The 19,581-nt window shown below is 41.6% G+C and overlaps 1 protein-coding gene across 1 annotated transcript; it reads right to left on the bottom strand.

Annotated features, from left to right (window-relative positions):
• Positions 1 to 1,352: 1,352 nt before the first annotated feature.
• On the bottom strand, positions 1,353 to 19,493 carry LOC139565175 (TRIO and F-actin-binding protein-like). The gene is made up of 13 exons (XM_071385321.1): positions 19,100 to 19,493; positions 17,448 to 17,504; positions 16,791 to 16,859; positions 16,581 to 16,670; positions 16,330 to 16,439; positions 14,422 to 14,854; positions 13,504 to 13,738; positions 13,189 to 13,300; positions 10,024 to 10,183; positions 9,756 to 9,869; positions 8,731 to 8,817; positions 1,917 to 2,114; positions 1,353 to 1,795 (listed from the first exon to the last, which is right to left on the bottom strand). Exons 1-12 carry the CDS (start codon positions 19,103 to 19,105, stop codon positions 1,953 to 1,955), a joined length of 1,635 nt encoding a protein of 544 aa, XP_071241422.1. The 5' UTR covers positions 19,106 to 19,493; the 3' UTR covers positions 1,353 to 1,795; positions 1,917 to 1,952.
• Between the last annotated feature and the right edge of the window lie 88 nt (positions 19,494 to 19,581).

The following is a 19,581-nucleotide window of genomic DNA, read 5'->3' as shown; positions in this document are numbered from 1 at the left end:
TGTAAGAGATACGATTAGCATTCCTGAAACATTATTTTGTTTAAATATAATTTGATCTCATAAATTAAGCTAATTGATTGCACCCAAATTGGACTAAACTTCTTCCTACCAATGAGTAAGACCCCCAAAAAATGTCAAAAGCAACCCCCACAACCAGTATACAGTTTCAGTTATGTTCAACAAGTTCCTTGAATATTCCAACAAGTGGCAGCTTTCTGAGATGGCTATCCCTATGGTGCAATTCTCATATGAATACTTTTTCTACAAGTCCAAAACTTTGATGGAGAAATGGGCTAGGGACTAAAATGTGACAACCCTAATAAAATACATTGCAGTCATGTTTTTCAATAAAATTATTAGGAAACAGCATTGTGATTAGTGAAATTTAGCATTAAATCCAACCCAATACCATTACAAAACACTATACAGTGTATGTTTGAGACTTATACCATTGAAGACCATAATATTGAAACCATTAGAACTGCTATAGCTTAAATGGTTTTCTTGTTCACCGGGAATGGTCTAACAGGAACTAATCCAGACCTTTTTTGAAGGGAATAAACCGCACACAAGGGGGCAGTTTCCTGGACAAATATTAAGCATAAAATGACAAACTCAATTGCTTTCATAGAGGACTGGCTTGAAATCGAGGATGACCACACAATGTATTTTCATAATGAGCCAAATCGATTGGTTTTGTTTACAAAGTTGCAAAGGAAATGTTGTGATCTATTTAATAAACACAAGCAAAATTGATGAGTGCGGCAGTATAGCAGGACCACGGCATCTAGTGGTCAAAACCTAGTACTTTCACACTACTTTATGGTAATTAATGCAAGTAACTTCAATTACTAATTTCTCTGAACAGGGGGATAAGAAAAAAAAACATCACCAGATTCACAGGGAATACATTACATAGTATGGAGAAGCAGTACTCCAAGCAGCAGCTTCATACTACTTGTTAAAACAGAGGACTGATACTGTCTACTGGTTTTTGGGGTTGGATTGGCATGTGGTGTGGTGGGTCCGCGGGTGGCTTTTGACAATGTTATGAGATTCCTCATGTCTTACTCATTAGTAGGAAGAAATTTGGTCCAAATCAAATGTTGGGAACTATATTTATTGAATATTATCTGAATCCTATAAAATAAAATAAATGCCAATTTGGGTGCAATCACTTACCTTTCTCAGAGATCAAATTAAGTTTAAAAAAAACATTGTCTCAGGAATGTCAATCTTACCCGTTGCCAATTACAGAAACTATTTCGGAACAATCTGAGATGGTGGGTTTCATGGCTTGCTGAAATGGCATGGAATGACTCAGTCTGTACAAATCCATGCTCAAATGAAAATAGTTTGTGAGAATTATATCCTGCTTCTTTATTCAGCTTTTGACAGTAGCCAACATGTAGACCAACTGTTTATATGTTGGCTACTGTCAACATGTAAATAGTAGGTCTACATGTAGGTAGGTATGCAGAGAAAGGTAATCCAGTGCTGTTTCAGGTCACAAATACATCACAGCAACAGTCTTTCCACAAATAATCCAGTTTCTCAGACCAATATTTTCATTCATTCACTCACTCTCGCATATCAACAATAGAAAAAAGTTTAAAAAGTGCAGATTAAAATTTGCGCAACCCAGTGTAATATGACCAATCAGCTGATACTAGTCTATGCCGCTCATCGGCTGAATGATTGAAAGCTAAGGCACTATTGTGGTCCCCGAGCCGGCATCTTCTGGTGCGAAGACTTCTGCTCCTCTCCTATTTCAGTCACCATTGTGCCCACACAACTAGAAAAAAAAAATATATATTAGGCAATTACAGTTTCATCATAGAAGATCGATGTAATCAACTATTTAAAAGCTGTGTGAGCATGACTATGTAGCTCTTAATAATGAGCTACGTCTATACCTCTGTATCTCTGAGCAGAGCCCTTGAGGCGGTGTCTCAGTGTTCCAGGCTGTTGCCTAGTTTCTGCCCCTCCTGCAGGGCAACCATGGCCAATCTCAGGTGCTCCCTAAGGCTCTTGATCTCCCGCTCGCTCCTGCTCTTCATACCACTCAGCTCCCCGTGCACCTCTTTATACCGCTCACAGGCCGACTGCTTCTCCTATAGGGGTAAGGGCATACAGACAGAGGTTTATCAGATGGACAAAGTATACCTCTTCCACTCTGGGCAGACATACAATGTTGAGATGGACAGTATAGCTTGAGGACTTGTTTCTTTGCTCTTGTGTGGTTGATGGCTCCAAGTTAATCACAAGACAGCTTTGCACAAGACAGCTTTGCAGTACCTGCGGCACTCCAGGAACAGGGTTGCCTACCCCTGGCTTAGACTGTTGACAACATGTAAACTCTTTTGTCTCAAAATGTCTCTCAAATGCATTGTTACAGTTGTTGGCTAGCTAGTGAATTCTAGCCATATTAGCATAGATATGACATCAGTCAAAACATGGTATCAATAATATATAACGAGCAGAAACGAGCCACCTGTGATTCCCCACATGGCAGCTTGTTGTTGCTAATTACACGGTAATGGAATTATTCCGTTTTTCCCCCCCACTCTTTCAAAACTCTTAAATATCTTCTCCGAATTAAGATTCAAAGATGTCTGCAGAAAGAATGCGGTGTCAGCTATGACACGGCACCTTGAGTTTATTTAACTACAGTAAGTGAAGTGGATTTACACCTGGTAACTGAATTACGATAACGAAATTACATCATGGGTCCCTGGCCCAGCGTCGTCCGGGTTTGGCCAGTGTTGGCCGTCATTGTAAATAAGAATTTGTTCTTAACTGACTTGCCTAGTTAAATTTAAAAAATGTAAATAAATGTATTGTATTTGACTGCACGCTGTGTTCTACTCACTGTACTATCCAAACTTGTGAAACATACGTCTATGATGGGCCGGACCAAATCTGAACCTATCTGCGGACATTAAAATCAAGGCTAGGGTGGACTGACCAAATTTCGACATCCCATGTCAGTCGGTGCTCAGTGGGTGAGGATGCTAGTTACAGTTAATGGAAAGAGAGGGGGCTCATGGGTAGGTGTAAGTAAGAGCTGGGAGAGGTGACATTAACGAGAGAGAGAGAGCGCACGAGAGGGGGCTTGTCCAGACAGACATTTTTAACACGCTTGGTTTGACCACCAGACAACAGAAAGACAAAGTAAAACAGTTATGAGCTGAACATAGAATGCCAGTGGAAGGGAAGACAGTAGCAGGTGACCCAACTGGTTTGTGACCAGAGCTGTGGCGGTCATGACATTTTGTCAGCAGGTTATTGTCACGCACGATTAGTATCTCCAGGCCTCCAAGCTGCATACAAGCCGTTGATACGCACCTTTGCAAAATCTACATCTAATAAATAAATTTAACATACTCTATCACAATAAATCCATAATTTATTTTAGTCAGGTCTAAAGAAACATGATATGAAGAAACATTTATTTCAGAAGAACAGAATACGAGTTGGCCTACTGCATGTTATCTGGCTATTACACTAGATTTAGAGTTATTTGGCAATGTTAGTTGTGAATGATACAAACCTTAGAATGTCTTAGAAATGAAAACATATATGGGCAGCATGATGTGACTTCGGGCTATTGAGGATTTGAGAAAGTAGCAATAAAAGCTTGTGCTCTGTTCCTGGCCTCAGTCTGCACAGCTGTTCCCTCAAGTGATCATAATTTCACCCATCAGACTATTCGAAATTGAAGCTCGTCTTTACTAATATGTATAATTCGTTTAATTTAGAACGGCACAATATCAAAATGGGAAGCCTGTTCCTGCAACTACCCAGTACTCTGTATGCCATGGGCTCCCTAACCCTGTTCCTGCAGCTACCCAGTACTCTGTATGCCATGGGCTCCCCAACCCTGTTCCTGCAGCTACCCAGTACACTGTATGCCATGGGCTCTCCAACCCTGTTCCTGCAGCTACCCAGTACACTGTATGCCATGGGCTCCCCAACCCTGTTCCTCCAGCTACCCAGTACTCTGTATGCCATGGGCTCCCTAACCCTGTTCCTGCAGCTACCCAGTACTCTGTATGCCATGGGCTCCCCAACCCTGTTCCTGCAGCTACCCAGTACACTGTATGCCATGGGCTCCCCAACCCTGTTCCTGCAGCTACCCAGTACTCTGTATGCCATGGGCTCTCCAACCTTGTTCCTGCAGCTACCCAGTACTCTGTATGCCATGGGCTCTCCAACCCTGTTCCTGCAGCTACCCAGTACACTGTATGCCATGGGCTCCCTAACCCTGTTCCTGCAGCTACCCAGTACACTGTATGCCATGGGCTCTCCAACCCTGTTCCTGCAGCTACCCAGTACACTGTATGCCATGGGCTCTCCAACCCTGTTCCTGCAGCTACCCAGTACACTGTATGCCATGGGCTCTCCAACCCTGTTCCTGCAGCTACCCAGTACACTGTATGCCATGGGCTCCCCAACCCTGTTCCTGCAGCGACCCAGTACTCTGTATGCCATGGGCTCCCCAACCCTGTTCCTGCAGCGACCCAGTACACTGTATGCCATGGGCTCCCCAACCCTGTTTCTGCAGCGACCCAGTACTCTGTATGCCATGGGCTCCCCAACCCTGTTCCTGCAGCTACCCAGTGCTTACATTTGGGAAACCAAGTGAAATCTGTTCGGGAACATCGATAGTAACATGTTTTCGCAAACAAAACATATTTGATTAAACTGTTGACAGTCCCTCTGCGCGCTCGAGAAAGGAATAAAAGGAGAGAGCGTAGGAGATGGAAACGCATGGGGGTGAGATTCTGTATAGCTAAAAAGGTTGTGTTTCACCCAATTAATTATGATAATATATATTTTTTTTTAAATCTCCATTACTAGGCTATTCAAAATAGCCCTGCACAATCAATGAACCAACTGCATTGCCTAGGGCTAGTCATTCTCTCCCAGACTCATGGATAGAAATGTTGGAGAACAGCATAAGGTAACCAGTATGTATAATAACACAGTCCACACTCAAATGTGTTTCATTTTGGAGTATTGGCTAGAGCAATGTCTTTGGGACATCTGTTTTGTTTTATGTTTTTTTCCCTGCCATGCGTGATATGCGGTAGGCTATGTATTGTATAATGACACAATCATAATTCAGCCTATGCGTATGCATAAGCTCTAATATGCATATGGGTGTTTTGAATTTATCATCACCTTAGAGAGATGTCCATTTCGTTGTGTTAGGATTTGAATCAACATCCACAATGACCATGTTCTACACGGTTTCAACCTGCAGTTGAACTTGATCATCACAGTGATGCGAGTTATAAAAGTATAATAGGCCTACTGTTTTGATCATAAGTGTGTTATTTTTGACTGCATTTGCATTGATGTTAGTGGTTAGAGGGACAATAGAGCCCTGAGCACCAGGCCATTAGGACCTGATGGTTGTTAGCAAGTTGGGTACTACCAAAGCATGTCTAGATTGCATATCAGGAGAAGATCGTGAATCAACGGTCACGTGGAATTTTATTGCGGTCATGACTGCAGGTGTGGCGGTAAAACGGTCACCGCAACAGCCATTTGTGACTTCTGATTGTCCATTATACCAAATTCAGTTCAATTTCTTTTGTAATAACGAGATTTAACCACTTAATAATTCAAAACAAAATTGATATCAGTAAAAATCACTATAACTAATTGACAGGTCTACCATTACTTGTTCCTTACAGTGCATTCAGAAAGTATTCAAATCCCGTGACTTCTCCGACATTGTTATATTACAACCTTATTTTAAAATGCATTTTCCTCAATCTACCCACAATACCCCAGAATGACATAGCAAAAACAGGTTTAGAATTTTTTTGCGAATGTATATAAAAAATATAAAACTGAAATATCACATTTCCATAAGTATTCAGACCCTTTACTCAGTACTTTGTTGAAGCACCTTTGGCAGTGATTACAGCCTCAAGTCTTCTTGGGTATGACGCTACAAGCTTGGCACACCTGTATTTGGGGAGTTTCTCCCATTCTTCTCTGCAGATCCTCTCAAGCTCAGTCAGGCTGGATGGGGAGCGTCGCTGCACAGCTATTTTCAGGTCTCTCCAGAGATGTTCGATCGGGTTCAAGTCTGGGCGGGCCACTCAAGGAGTGGCCCGCCCAATCTTTCCCTCGATCCTGACTAGTCTCCCAGTCCATGCTGCTGAAAAACATCCCCACTGCATGATGCTGCCACCACCATGCTTCACCGTAGGGATGGTGCCCAATTTCCTCCAGAATTGACTCTTGGCGTTCAGCCAAAGAGCCCAATTTTGGTTTCATCAGAGAATCTTGTTTCTCATGGTCAGAGTCCTTTAGGTACCTTTTGGCAAACTCCAAGAGGGCTGTCATGTGCCTTTTACTGAGGAGTGACTTCTGTCTGGCCACTCTACCATAAAGGCCTGATTGGTGGAGTGCTGCAGAGATGGTTGTCCTTCTGGAAGGTTCTCCCATCTCCACAGAGCAACTCTAGAGCTCTGTCAGAGTGACCATCGGGTTCTTGGTCACCTCCCTGACCATGGCCCTTCTCCCCCGATTGCTCAGTTTTGCCGGGCAGCCAGCTCTAGGAAGAGTCTTGGTGGTTCCAAACTTCTTCCATATAAGAATGATGGAGGCCAATGTTCTTGGGGACCTTCAATGCTGCAGACATTTTTTGGTACCCTAACCCAGATCTGTGCCGCGACACAATCCTGTCTCGGTACTCTACGGACAATTCCTTCGACCCCGTGGCTTGGTTTTTGCTCTGACATGTACTGTTAACTGTGGGACCTTAGATAGACAGGTGTGTGCCTTTAAAAATCATGTCCAATCAATTTAATTTACCACAGGTGGACTCCAATCAAGTTGTAGAAACGTCTCAAGGATGATCAATGGAAACAAGATGCACCTGAGCTCAATTTCGAGTCTCATAACAAAGGGTCTGAATACTTAAGTAAATCCGTTTATGCATTTTTTTATAACTTGCAAAAAAAAAGGTTTTTGCTTTGTCATTATTTATTGAACCTTTATAAGTCAGTTAAGAACAAATTCTTATTTACAATGACGGCATACAATTATGGGGGTATTGTGTGTAGATTGATGAGGATTTTTTAAATGTTATCAATTTTAGAATAAGGCTGTCCGGTAACAAAATGTGGGAAAAGTCAAGCGGTCGGAATACTTTCTAAATGCACTGTATGAACTTTCATTATCTTCCCTGCTCATGAGGGAGAGAAATTAGAAAATATCTTAGTTTTTGGTAATGAAACTACAAAGCAATAATTCCTAGACTTACAGCAGGTAAACAATTTCTCCAAAATGAAACAAAGTGCTGATATTAGTTGGCAGGGGTCTTTACTTCAACATTCGGTGTTTTGATGTATTTCGAATACCTTTTAATACTTTTTCTGGTAGATGTTTTCTAAGACTCATTTTTCATCTGTTTATCCACAAATCAAAGCCTTCACTTATGGCACATTTTTAAATTGGAAAACGGTTGAAAATGTATCAATAGCTAGGTTTCCATCAAATTGGCAACAGATTGTCATGTGAATATTCAAAAATATGCATAAAAACAAGAGTATGCACATTTTCCCATCAAAGAGGTGTTTCCATCAAATTTACTTGTTGCGGATAAAAGGCTGTGTGTGCGTGATGACGTAATGCACATAAAAATATATTTTGCGGTACCGAATAAAAAATACAAGTTAAATGAGTTTCCATCACATTTTCAACTCTACTGATGGTTCTCACTAAAGGTTTTTGCGTTATATAGTGAGTGTACCCACTCTGGTATTGGCAAATGCGCTCAAACCAATAGCTCACAGATTACCCTAAATTATGAGATTATTATGGACAAAAGAGTGAGAATGTCTATTTGTCAAACAACAGCCAAGCATCGATGATCATGTCACCAGAACAAGACCCTCAATATTGGAAACAAGCATAAAGCTCAACACCTTGCATTTTCACCACCCTTTGAAGTACATTATTTATTTAATCTGTAATCTACTAAACAGCATGCTTTCCTACTAAACAGCGTGCTTTCCTACTAAACAGCGTGCCTTCCTACTAAACAGCGTGCCTTCCTACTAAACAGCGTGCCTTCCTACTAAACAGCGTGCTTTCCTACTAAACAGCGTGCTTTCCTACTAAACAGCGTGCTTTCCTACTAAACAGCGTGCTTTCCTACTAAACAGCGTGCTTTCCTACTAAACAGCAGTAGTAGTAGGAAGACCACACAACGTCATCACGACTCCAGGTTTACTTACATATTATAGCAATATTCACGCAAAAAAGCTTTTCCACTGACGTTTCTAGCGTCATTTTACCGACACAAAAAGATGCCAGCTTGTCTAGTGTATTTTGTTGTGTCGACATTTGGAAAGTTTACCAAAAAAATGTTGTTTTCCATCAGGCCTGTCGTGAATGTTTTTGTTTTTTTACTCACATAAAAAGGTTGGCTGGAAATCTGGTTTATGCATTCATTTCCAAAAAATATAGATTCTTATCTTTCATTTGACACCCAATTTGATATGCGCCTATGAACTTCACTTTGGTGCTTATGGGTCCTTTTACATGGACATGCCCAGAGTTATCTGACCGGTCAGAATTATAATGCATGTCTTCCGGCCACATCGATACACACGCATCATTTGTGACGTTGTCAGCCAACCCGTCTACAGATGAAAACATTAGACCTTTATGCCTGCACACAAATACACAGTGAACCAGTACCGTGTTCAGGAACTGAAGTTCGTTCCTCAGACAGCTGATCTCCTTGTGCAAGTACTGCACCTCATTCTCCTTCACCCTGAGAAGAACCTGTGACAAAACAAAATATAATATTATTACAAGCTAACAAGAGTGATCAACCCAACATCTAAGACACTGAGCAGACAAAGAGCAACTGTCCCTAAAAACATTATTTAGAAGAAACATTTACTCTGTCAAAATTGACTACAAAGTGTAAATAGGATGATTGGTCATAAAGTCAGTCTCATCCAAAATAGAGTTTTGTGAGACTTGTCGTCGTAACCGCAACTCAGCGTAAATTAAGGTTGGGTTTGTTTCATACCTGCCCACATCTGGTAATCATTAATTCAGAGTACAGTAGAACGCAACCCGATCGTAATGCCTGTGGTAACTTTGGGTTGACTAGTTAGGGACCACCGGTAAATTACACAATGCACATGGAAAAATATGTTAAAAGTCCAATAGCTCCAAATTTCAGTGACTTAACCTCCAAATATACATTTTATTAATTCAACTATCTCCGGAGGTAGGCTATCCAAAGTCAAATCAATTTTGCCACGGTCGCACAATAGCCGACTGACGCTAAATGGCAAAATAAATAACTCTTCCCACCTGCGAATACACACACAAACACCCCCCCAAAACAACTCTCGGTTGAATTAAGTCATGGCCGCTAGCATTTCTTAATGAACCAAATCTAAAAACTAGGCCAAATAAGGAAGTGCAGTCACCCTTTAACAAATTCACGTGTGTTAAAACTGTCTCCTTGGGGCAGTGTCCAACAGTGTGTTTCAGTGTGCAGTCAATGATGCATTTACGTAAAAATTCACACCACACACATTCAAGGCATTGCCCTACATAGTAACCAACTGCACGCTGCCTTTCATAATCCCTTCCCTTTCTATTCAAACATGAGACAAGTGCCCCCTATGTCATTGTTGTAGGTAGAGAGGCTTGTTATGGTTGAGGGGCTCTACATCTTATCTCCTCCCCTCTTCCTGACCCACCTCCAGCTCACAGGACGGCCTGTCCTGGGTTTCGTGGGAAACGCCCTCCGACCCCTGGCCCGTGACGATGGAGCGCATGCGGGTGATCTCCTCTGTCAAACGGGCCTGTAGGTCCTGAAAGGTGAAAACATTGACAGTATTGAGCATACTGACAAACCGCTGAATGTGTCGTATAGATAGGCATTGCTTGTCTATAACAAAAGTGTTAGGGTAGAGTAGGCTAAATGCACAGGACCAGCTGATAAAGACCTCCAGACTCCTGGCTCACCTGGTTCTCTTTCCTCAGCTGCTCCAGCTCTCTCTCCTTGCGAGTGATGTCTTTCTCCCTCTCCCCGTTGCTCTGCTCAGCCCTGTTCAGCTCCAGACACTTCTGGGAGTACCTCTCAGACAGGCCGGACAGCTCCCTCTGCAGGGCCTGGGTCTCTAACCTGAGGGGACGAGAGAGGGTACAAACATTTAATTTATATAAACTGTATATTACAGTAAATACTATATTATGCCAGAGATTAAAAGCAAAACTGGAGACACTACTGGTATTCTGTAGAAAACTTGACACTGCACTGGCTGTGCACAGTCAAAACAGTAGCAGCCATGTTGTGTTTACATGGCAGACCATTACATGAATAACAGTCTTTCAAAAAAATCTAACCGTGAAAATGAGTGAGGGTGGGTGTGCTTTGTTCTGAGTAAATCTGTTTTCATTTTGGTACAACAGTGGTTTGGTACAGACATTTTGGTACAACAGTGGTTTAGATGGAAACCTCTGCCCACACCCATCAACCACAAATGCAAAAAGAAAATCATAATTGACACACACACGTAAATGTAATGTTCATTAACATTGTATGCACAACAAATCCTTTGACTTTTTGCACATCGTTACAGACGGAATTTGAAATAGATTAAAGTGTGTCACTGGCTTACACACAATACCACATACGGTAATGTCAAAGTAGAATTATGTTTTTCGAATTTAACAAATTAATCAAATATGAAAAGCTGAAATGTTTTAAGTCACTAAGTATTCAACCCCTTTGTTATGGCATGCCTAAATACATTCAGGTGTAAAAATGGGCTTAACAAGTCACATAGTAAGTTGCATGGACTCCGTGTTTAATATGGTTTTTGAATGACTACCTCAAATACTATTATCTGTAAGGTCCCTCAGTCGAGCAGTGAATTTCAAACAGATTCAACTACAAAGACCAGGGAGGTTTTCCAATGCCTCGTAAAGGGCACCTATTGGTAGATGGGTAAAAAAACCATTGAATATCCCTTTTGAGCATGGTGAAGTTATTAATTACAATTTGGATGGTGTAACAATACACCCAGTCACTACAAAAGATACAGGCATCCTTCCTAACTCAGTTACCGGAGAGGAAGGATACCTCTCAGGGAATTTCACCATGAGAACAATGGTGACTTTAAAACAGAGTTTAATGGCTGTGATGGGAGAAAACTGAGGATGAATCAACATTTTTAGTTACTCCACAATACTAACCTAAATGACAAAATGAAGCCTGTACATCTCAAGGGTGATCAATGGAAACAGGATGCACCTGAGCTTAACTTCAAGTCTTATAGCAAAGGGTCTGAATACTTTTGTAAAACAATGCTAAAATGTCTAAAAACCTGTTTTCGCTTAGTCACTATGGGGTAGTTTGTGAAGAGTGCTGAGAAACATTATTATTATTTTTTCATCCATTTTAGAAGGCTTTAACGTAACAAAATGTGGAAAAAGTAAATGGGTTTGAATACTTTCCGAAGGCACTGTACATGTACAAATTACCTCGACTAAGCTGTACCCCCGCACATTGACTAGGTACCAGTACCCCCTGTATATAGCCTTGTTATGGTTATTTTATTATTTACTTCAGTTTATTTAGTAAATATTTCTGCATTGAACTGCATTGTTGGTTAAGGGCTTATAAGTAAGCATTTCACGGGTAAGGTCTACACAGGTTGTATTCAGAGCATGTGACAAAATGTTATTTGACTATAGCATGATCAGAGCATATGATAAATTAACTAAATTGAAATGTATATACAAATTAACAATTGCAAAGCATGCCGAGTATTATTCTATTGAGCTCCACCCCAAAACAAGTCCAATAATAATACCCAGTGTGCTTTGCAGTTTATTTTGGTATGTTCATTTTCACATTTTGGTAATTTAACAGACACTCTTATCCAGAGTGACTTGCTCAACTAGCATATCACAGTCATGGCAAGTAAAATGTTTTTGTAACCCTTACTGAGAACATTGTTGCTGTTCAGGTCAGCTAACTGCAAATACATTTTTGTATTTTAAAATACATGTATTTTAATGACATACATTACAAAAATAAAAGTATGTTGTAGTTTATTTTGATATATTGACCTTTATAGTATTTTGTAATTGTATTTTGTCCATCCCGGACCACAGGCTTAGTGGTAAAATGCACAGGAGGGGATACTTCAGGCAGAGCTAAATTCAGTAACCTGTCAAATGTTTGTGTTCCTAGTTCCAACAGAGCAGTAATATCTAACAATACACAAATCTAAAAAGTAAGAAATATTAGGATGAGCGATGTTGAAGTCCGGAGTATATACAGTGCATTCGTAAAGTATTCAGACACCTTTACTTTTTTCACATTTTGTTACATTACCTTATTCTAAAATTGGTTTTTTTTTTATCCCTCAAACTGCACACATTAGCCCATAACGGCAAAGCAAAAACAGGTTTTTAGAAATTTTTGGGATGGTGCCAGGTTTCCTCCAGACGTGACGCTTGGCATTCATGCCAAAGAGTTGAATCTTGGTTTAATCAGACCAGAGAATCTTGTTTCTCATGGTCTGAGAGTCCTTTAGGTGCCTTTTGTCAATGTTCTTCTCAGAGGCAACCCGGAACATGTCCCAGTTTACGTGATCATAACAGTCTTTAAGCAAGGATTCCGATTGGTCAGATCAGCAGTGAATAGACCTTAGCACGGGTACTTCCTGTTGGGAGTTTCTGCCTATAGGGAGTAGCAAAATGGAGTCGTGATCCGATTTACCTAAGGGAGGTCGGGGGAGGGCTTGTAGCCCTACCGGAAGGGATAGTAACAACGGTTGAGTTTTTAAAGTGTGAGTACTGCAGGCGATGTGTTGATAGAACTTCGGTGGCGTTTTCCTCAGATTTTCTTTATTAAAGTCCCAGCTATAATAAATGTGGACTTGGGATATGCGTTTTCCAGTTTGCAGAAGGTCCAGTGTAGTTCCTTGAGAGATTATGCAAATATATTTTATTTTTTTGGGAAAGCAACATCTCCAACATTTTCTTGCATCCATCTGACCATGCAGACTGCAAAGTGAATGGAAAGAAAGTGCTTGTGACTAAATGATGGTACAAAGAAAGGGTGTACTATGTATGTAAAGGTGTGTGTTAGGAACGGGTTGTGTTTTGAGCACTCACTGCTGCTGTGTGCGTAGAGTCTGTGTGTTGGCACTCCCTCCACCAAGCCTCTTTGCCTTCTCCACCTCTCTCTCCAGCTCCTCCCTGTGGGCCTTCTTCAGTGTCTCCATAACTAAACCACAGAGAGAAAGGGGAGGATGTGATGTTATCAGATCTCAAATCAAACAAACTGTATTACCCCATGAAATGCTGTGGTGTTGACTGTTCCATTCTGATGTCACACGCCTCATAAACAACAAAAGTCCTTGAATTGGGGTGCTAATGACATCCATGTACAATTTTGACCCTTGACCCCATGATCCTGTGACCCCTGACCTTGTGCTGTGTCCTGGGTCTCCTCCCTCAGCACCCGGTCCCTGTCCCTCTCCAGCTCTCTGGTCTCACGGGCATGCTGCTTCTGCAGCTCCTCCAGGGCCTGTTTGTGGGCCTGCTCCATGGCCTGAAGGCTGCGGCCGCACGTAGCCTCCCGACCACAGCTACCTCCCCCCACCCTCCCCCCACCCCATCCTCCTCCCTGCAAACGCTCCAGCTGCTGCCTCAGAGACGCCACCTGAGTGTCACAAAGGTAGAGAGGCGGTAAAGCTCACTGAAACGAAAAGAGAGGCGGCGGGGTATGTAATTACTGGGTTGAACCGAACTGACATGCGAGTCGTGATGGGGCATTTGAATGCCATATTCCATGCAGTCATATCAATCCCACACATCAGGCAGGTCATGTGTCTCAAAGGGAATGTTAGGGACTGTATGGATCATAGACAAAGGGACAGTGCAAGGAGTACATTCATCTGGATAAGATTCCCTCAACCCCATGATATGATTGTATGGTCTGCACGAGTCCTAAAACTACCCCTGTGAAAACACAGTAGTCAACAGCACACTATACAATGTTATCACATGACACATCACTCAAAGATGGAATGAGACTTTCAGCAGTGTTTCCACTATCGACATCTGATAAACTCACAGTTCTAGAACCAGAGAAATGTCGTCTTACTTAATTTTTCCTGGGCAAACCGGTATTGCTAACTAAGCCCCTATTACACCCTCCTCCTTGGTATTTTGAAGACTGACAGGGTCAGTATTACTGCAGAGGGCCTGATTACCATCCTGCATGCATAATAGAGCAAGCCTAGTGTTAAAGAGTTAAACTTCATCTGTAGATGAATCATCTAGATGAAGAGAAATTTGCATTTATTTATTGTTTGCAAATTGAAAAACATCTCCACGCACTACCTCCCTCTGCAGCGCCTCATTGGCTGGATGGCTGGACCGTGAGCCCGTTGGCAGTAGTGACCTCATCTCCTTTAGTGGCAGCCGCTCAAACTCTGCCCACTTTTTCTCAATGTCCTCCTCTGCTCTTATCCTGGGATCTGAGCCTACACCTGGCCCTTTCCTCGACAGCACCTGCTCCCATGTGCTACTGGTCACATCTCTGCTCCTCTCCTCCTGCCATTGGGCGTGCTCCCTGCCCTGCCCCTCCCCTGCCTCTCTCTGAGTGGCTGGCAGAGGGCTGGAGGGGACGGGCACTGGTGACAGCTCAACACAGTCAAATCGGCGTACAGAGGTGGTGGTGGTTTCTGATCCAGCATCACCGTGGCGAGAAGGTGGTCGATGAGTGGAGGCCAGGGAGCGAGAGTTCTCCTTGTCACTACTGCCCTCAGGCAGTCTGGAGGAGAGGAAGGACAGGGAGAGACCAAGTCAGACAGAGAGAGCGCAGATTGATAAAGTGACAGTATAATAGGGCTGTGGCCGTCATTACATTTTGTCAGACAGTTATTGTCATGCAAAAGACTGCCTGTCTCACGGTAATTGACCGTTAATTAACAAACACATTTAGCATCTCCAGGCCTCCACACATACAAGCCACTGATGCAGACCTTTGGAACATCTAGATAAAAATAAAGTAATGAATCAACATACACCATCACAAGAATCCATTATTTATTTTAGTAAGGTCTAAAGAAACAAGATAACAACATGTATTTCAGGAGAACAGAATATGAGTTGGCCTACTGCATGTTATCTGGCTATGCTCCATGCCATAGACTTGTTCATTTAGCTGACAAGATATGCTTATAAGTCCCGTGCAATCATTTTATATTATATGATTTTATAGTTCGAAGAATATAATTTAACTTAGCTGAATAAAATAGAAAGTATATTTTTCCCCATTTGGAACGAGTGCGCATATGAGCTTAAAAGCGATAATTTGAAACAGGTCCTATAGACTAGATTTAAAAGTTATTTGGCAACTTTAGTTGTGAATGATACAAACCTTAGAATATGTTTTGATTTCTAAGACATATGGACTGCATGATGAGACTATAGACTATTGAGGATTTGAGAAAGTACCAGAAGAAGTTTGCAGTCTGCTCCTTGCCTCAGGCTGCACAACCGTTGTCTCATCAAGTGAGTATTCTGTAGGCTAGACCAATTAGGTACCAAATACTGTATTGTATAACAGCTCAATCAATTTTAATTCAGGGTTTTTGTTCCGGCATGGGATCATATAGGCCTATGCATAAGCTCAAATATGAGTATGGGTGTTGTGAATGAATCTTAGAAAGCGCTGTCCATTTCCTTGTGTTAGGCTTTGAAACAACATCCACAACGACCATGTTTTACTCTCAGTTTCAACCTGCTGTTGAACCTTTCTTCAAATTGATCACAGTGAGGTGAGTTTTAAAAGCATGAGACTGTTTTGATCATAAGTGTTTGATGTGATATTTGACTGCGTTTGCATTGCTGTCAGAGTGGTTAGAGGGACAATAGAGCCCTGAGTACCAGGTCATTAGGACCTGATGGTTGTTAGCAACTTGGGTACTACCAAAGCATGTCCCAAGTGCATAAGAGGAGATTACCACGACTCAACTGTCACATGGAATTTTACTGCGGTCATGACTCACGACTGATAATATATGGTCACCGCAACAGCCCTATCACACAATATCACTACATAAAATAAATCCCTGGTGAATCACTATGTAAGCAACATAACATTACAAATGATTGAGACTTGAAGTAATCCACAACTGCCCAAGGACTTAGTAGCCCACCTGTACACCAGTAGAAGAAAACAATAGGCCTCCTTATGTGACTTGTGTATTTGCCAGCTGGGACACAGAGGGAGGAGGAACTCACTGTGTAAGGTCTGGAGCGCTGCTGGGCTGAACACTCTTCCTCAGAACCTCAATCCAGTTCCTCCTGATCCCTGCAGTCATCGCTGACAGTGTCACAACTTCCTCCCTCGTCTGGCCGACAGAGAGGAGAGAAGAGTAGAGTAAGAAATGGAAAGGGTGTGGTGAGGGAAAGAGAAGGAGAACGAGATCATCCAAATACCTGTCACTCATCCTCACATAGAAAAGTATTGGAACAGTGAAAAACACACTCACCTGTATTTGAAATCCATAGTTCTTCTCTACATCAAACTCAGACACTTTTACACAAGACTTCAGGTCAACCTCCCCGTCCAGATCATCCTTCTGTAAGACACAGTTAGGAACAAACAAGTAAGACTACAGACACATATCAATAACTCACAATGTATCCCTAAGACAATTATTGCAATAGTCAAAATAACTTTGACGCCATTGAAAACGTACCTCCTCCGCCCCAGAGTCTCTGTAGTACCTCAGACCAGCATCGGTCAACACAAACCAGTGCTTCTTCCACTGCAGACACACACAAGCCACCAGTTAAACAGGCACTATTTGACCAATCCGATGCATTAATGCACACAAGCAGCTGACAGTTCACAGCAAGACATCATTCAAATCAAGTTAACATGGACCAATGAAACCTACGGAGTACAGTGTTCTCAAGACATTATGACAAGTATAATAAGAGTGCTTAAAGTGATGTATGGGTCATCTGAGTGTTTGTACTGTGAATTCAAAATGAGTTCAAACACATAACATACAAACCTAGCACATAGATGACACAATGAGCCACAAGCTCATATGAGGACGTTTCATACTCAGTCTTATCCTGCTAGAACATACCGGTTGTGCCTGCCTGGGCACACCAAGCTATTACTGGGATAACACATGGATAGTCTGCAGCTATCGCCTTACGCACAAGCTTTCTCATTAGGAGAGGGGGAAAGAGGGAGAGAGAAAGGAGGAGAGGAATCAAACAAGAAACCAGAAGGGAAGAGAGCTAGAAAGAAAGAAGAAAACAGATAAACAAGTGATACATGACTCCTAACTAGATAAGACATGAAAGAAAGTCATAAGAAATGAAGAAAAACATGACTTCACCTCTCCATTCTCATCCAGTTTTGACATCCATCCCTTCTTGAAGTTAAGGAGGTCGGGCTACAAGGAAAGAAGACAAAGTGTCAGGTTCACGGAACCTTTTGAAGAAGTGAGACAAACACAAAAGTAGAACAAAGGATGCCAGTGTAGGATGTTCACAATACAAAGACCAACAGGCGTTCCATGCAGTTAGTGCACCATGGCAAACACCTACGTGTACATTCAAATGTGTGAGGACATGGAAGTTGAGGGTTTTTAGAAGTGTTAAAGGCAACAGGAAACAAAAAAAGCACACCTTTGAGTGATGAGAAGACAGAAGAAAAAAAACATTGCTAATGTAACAGTAATATAATCAACATAGACATGGGGAACTAGAGCAGAATACTATGTAGAGAGATTTGCAAGGTCATTAAATCTACAGTCAGAATGAGACCAGAGGTTTCACCATCTACATCACTAATACTAACAGCTTCTAGGGTTCAAACATGGATTATACATTTTAAAAAATCGGACTAATATGTTACTGACATTTAACCACTGCAGCCTCAACTATTTCTAGGAATCTTTTCAGTTTGAGGGTGATGGGAACAGGGGAAAACCTGTGAGGTACGTTACAGAGGAGGTGATCCTGGATCAAAATTAGGAAACTTTTCCCATCTACATTCCTCAGTTTGGGTCTTTATCGCCTTAAACCCTCCATCACTGCCTGTTCTCACTGGAACTCATAAGTTGTCACATTGTAACCACCACTGTGCTTTGTTCCAGCCAAACCATTACAAGGCCTGAGGAGCATTAACAGGCAGATAGATGTATGGTTACAGCATGAGGTAGACTTAGAACGACCTTACCATGAGATGACTAATGATAATAAAATGTGTCATCGTGGTAACTACGAGCATACTGGTGTGTGTATGTGTGTCTCAAAACATTTAGCCTACAAATTCTTTAAAATAGTTTTGAGATTAGATGAAATAAACGAATAGTTGGCAACAGGAAACATCGTTGACAAGCTGTTAACGGTATTTCAGCAAATCGAAAAACGTCTAAGTGCCAGGATGAGGATGACCCACCCACACCCAGAAGTATACCCTTAAAAACACTTGCTTATTAATTTGAAGGGATAAACTATATGTTGTTTGAATAATCATTCATTTATAGATTCCTCAAAGGCCAATTACAAATATTCTAAATTATAAGGGATCTAACAAAACAAACGATTGGGGCGAGGTGTTCGTTTGCACATGCAAACAGTCAACATATGGAGCTCAATGTTGCTCCAATTCAATTGACACTTAGAACTAAACAATTGGATAACCCTAATGCGCTAACATAAATACAATACGCATACATTTTTGATTAGCCCTGATACATTTTGCCAATGGCATAAATTACAGCCACAGGTACGCAAAAAAACATAACGTGATGTATAGAAAACAAACTATAAAACAAAGAATTAAAGGCCACGAAACACAAGAATATGACACACCCATTCCTCGAATAAAAATGTAACCATTTTAACCCCAATGTTGCCTAGTGGTTGAGGCGAACAATTAAACATTATGGCAACAATGTCTTGGTTACACGGTTCAGTTATAGGCACAAAAAAATTGAAATGTAATTCAAGTAGTGGCATCAAGGCACAAGAGCAAACGTACCGTCATGTTCGTAGGACCCAGGAGGCAGTTGAGAGAAAAACAAGTAAACACTTAAAATAAAAAATATTGTTGCAATAGCCTACTCGTCCAACAAGTTTATTTGGTACCAATGTGATCGGGGTTGAATAATTATTGCTTCAGTTTTATACCTGCTGACCCGTTCGCTTAAAAACTTGTCTGCCTAGCAGGAAGGCTAAAAAATAAAGCAAACCCCGCCATTTCTACCCATCTTGGTCGGTGAACCGTATCTTATCGATCAAATGTATTTCCCATGGACTATTTCAACAGAAACTGAAGATCATATACATCGTTGACACATACAACTCTTGAAAGCCACAATTTCACAACTTTCCTGCAGTTTGTTACGATGTTTTTCGTCCTACACTCTCGCCCTGTTTACCACTTCCTGGGCGGATCTGTAAGAATCGTTTGTGCAAACAAGCTAACCAATCAAGTGATCAGTAGGCTTCTCAGAACACTTG

The sequence above is a fragment of the Salvelinus alpinus genome, chromosome 36 (genome assembly GCF_045679555.1).
Source record: "Salvelinus alpinus chromosome 36, SLU_Salpinus.1, whole genome shotgun sequence".
NCBI lineage: Eukaryota > Metazoa > Chordata > Actinopteri > Salmoniformes > Salmonidae > Salvelinus > Salvelinus alpinus.
The sequence above is the reverse complement of the archived record's forward strand: the minus strand, read 5'-3'. Positions and strand labels throughout refer to the sequence as shown.

What these genes read in the sequence shown, in the direction of transcription:
- LOC139565175 (XM_071385321.1), bottom strand. An exon ending in AACTGGATGAGAATGGAGAG is followed by an intron (nt 16,860 to 17,447) that starts GTGAAGTCATGT and finishes GTGTGTCTGCAG; the next exon opens with TGGAAGAAGCACTGGTTTGT. An exon ending in AGCTGAGGAAAGAGAACCAG is followed by an intron (nt 9,870 to 10,023) that starts GTGAGCCAGGAG and finishes TTCACCTTTCAG; the next exon opens with GACCTACAGGCCCGTTTGAC.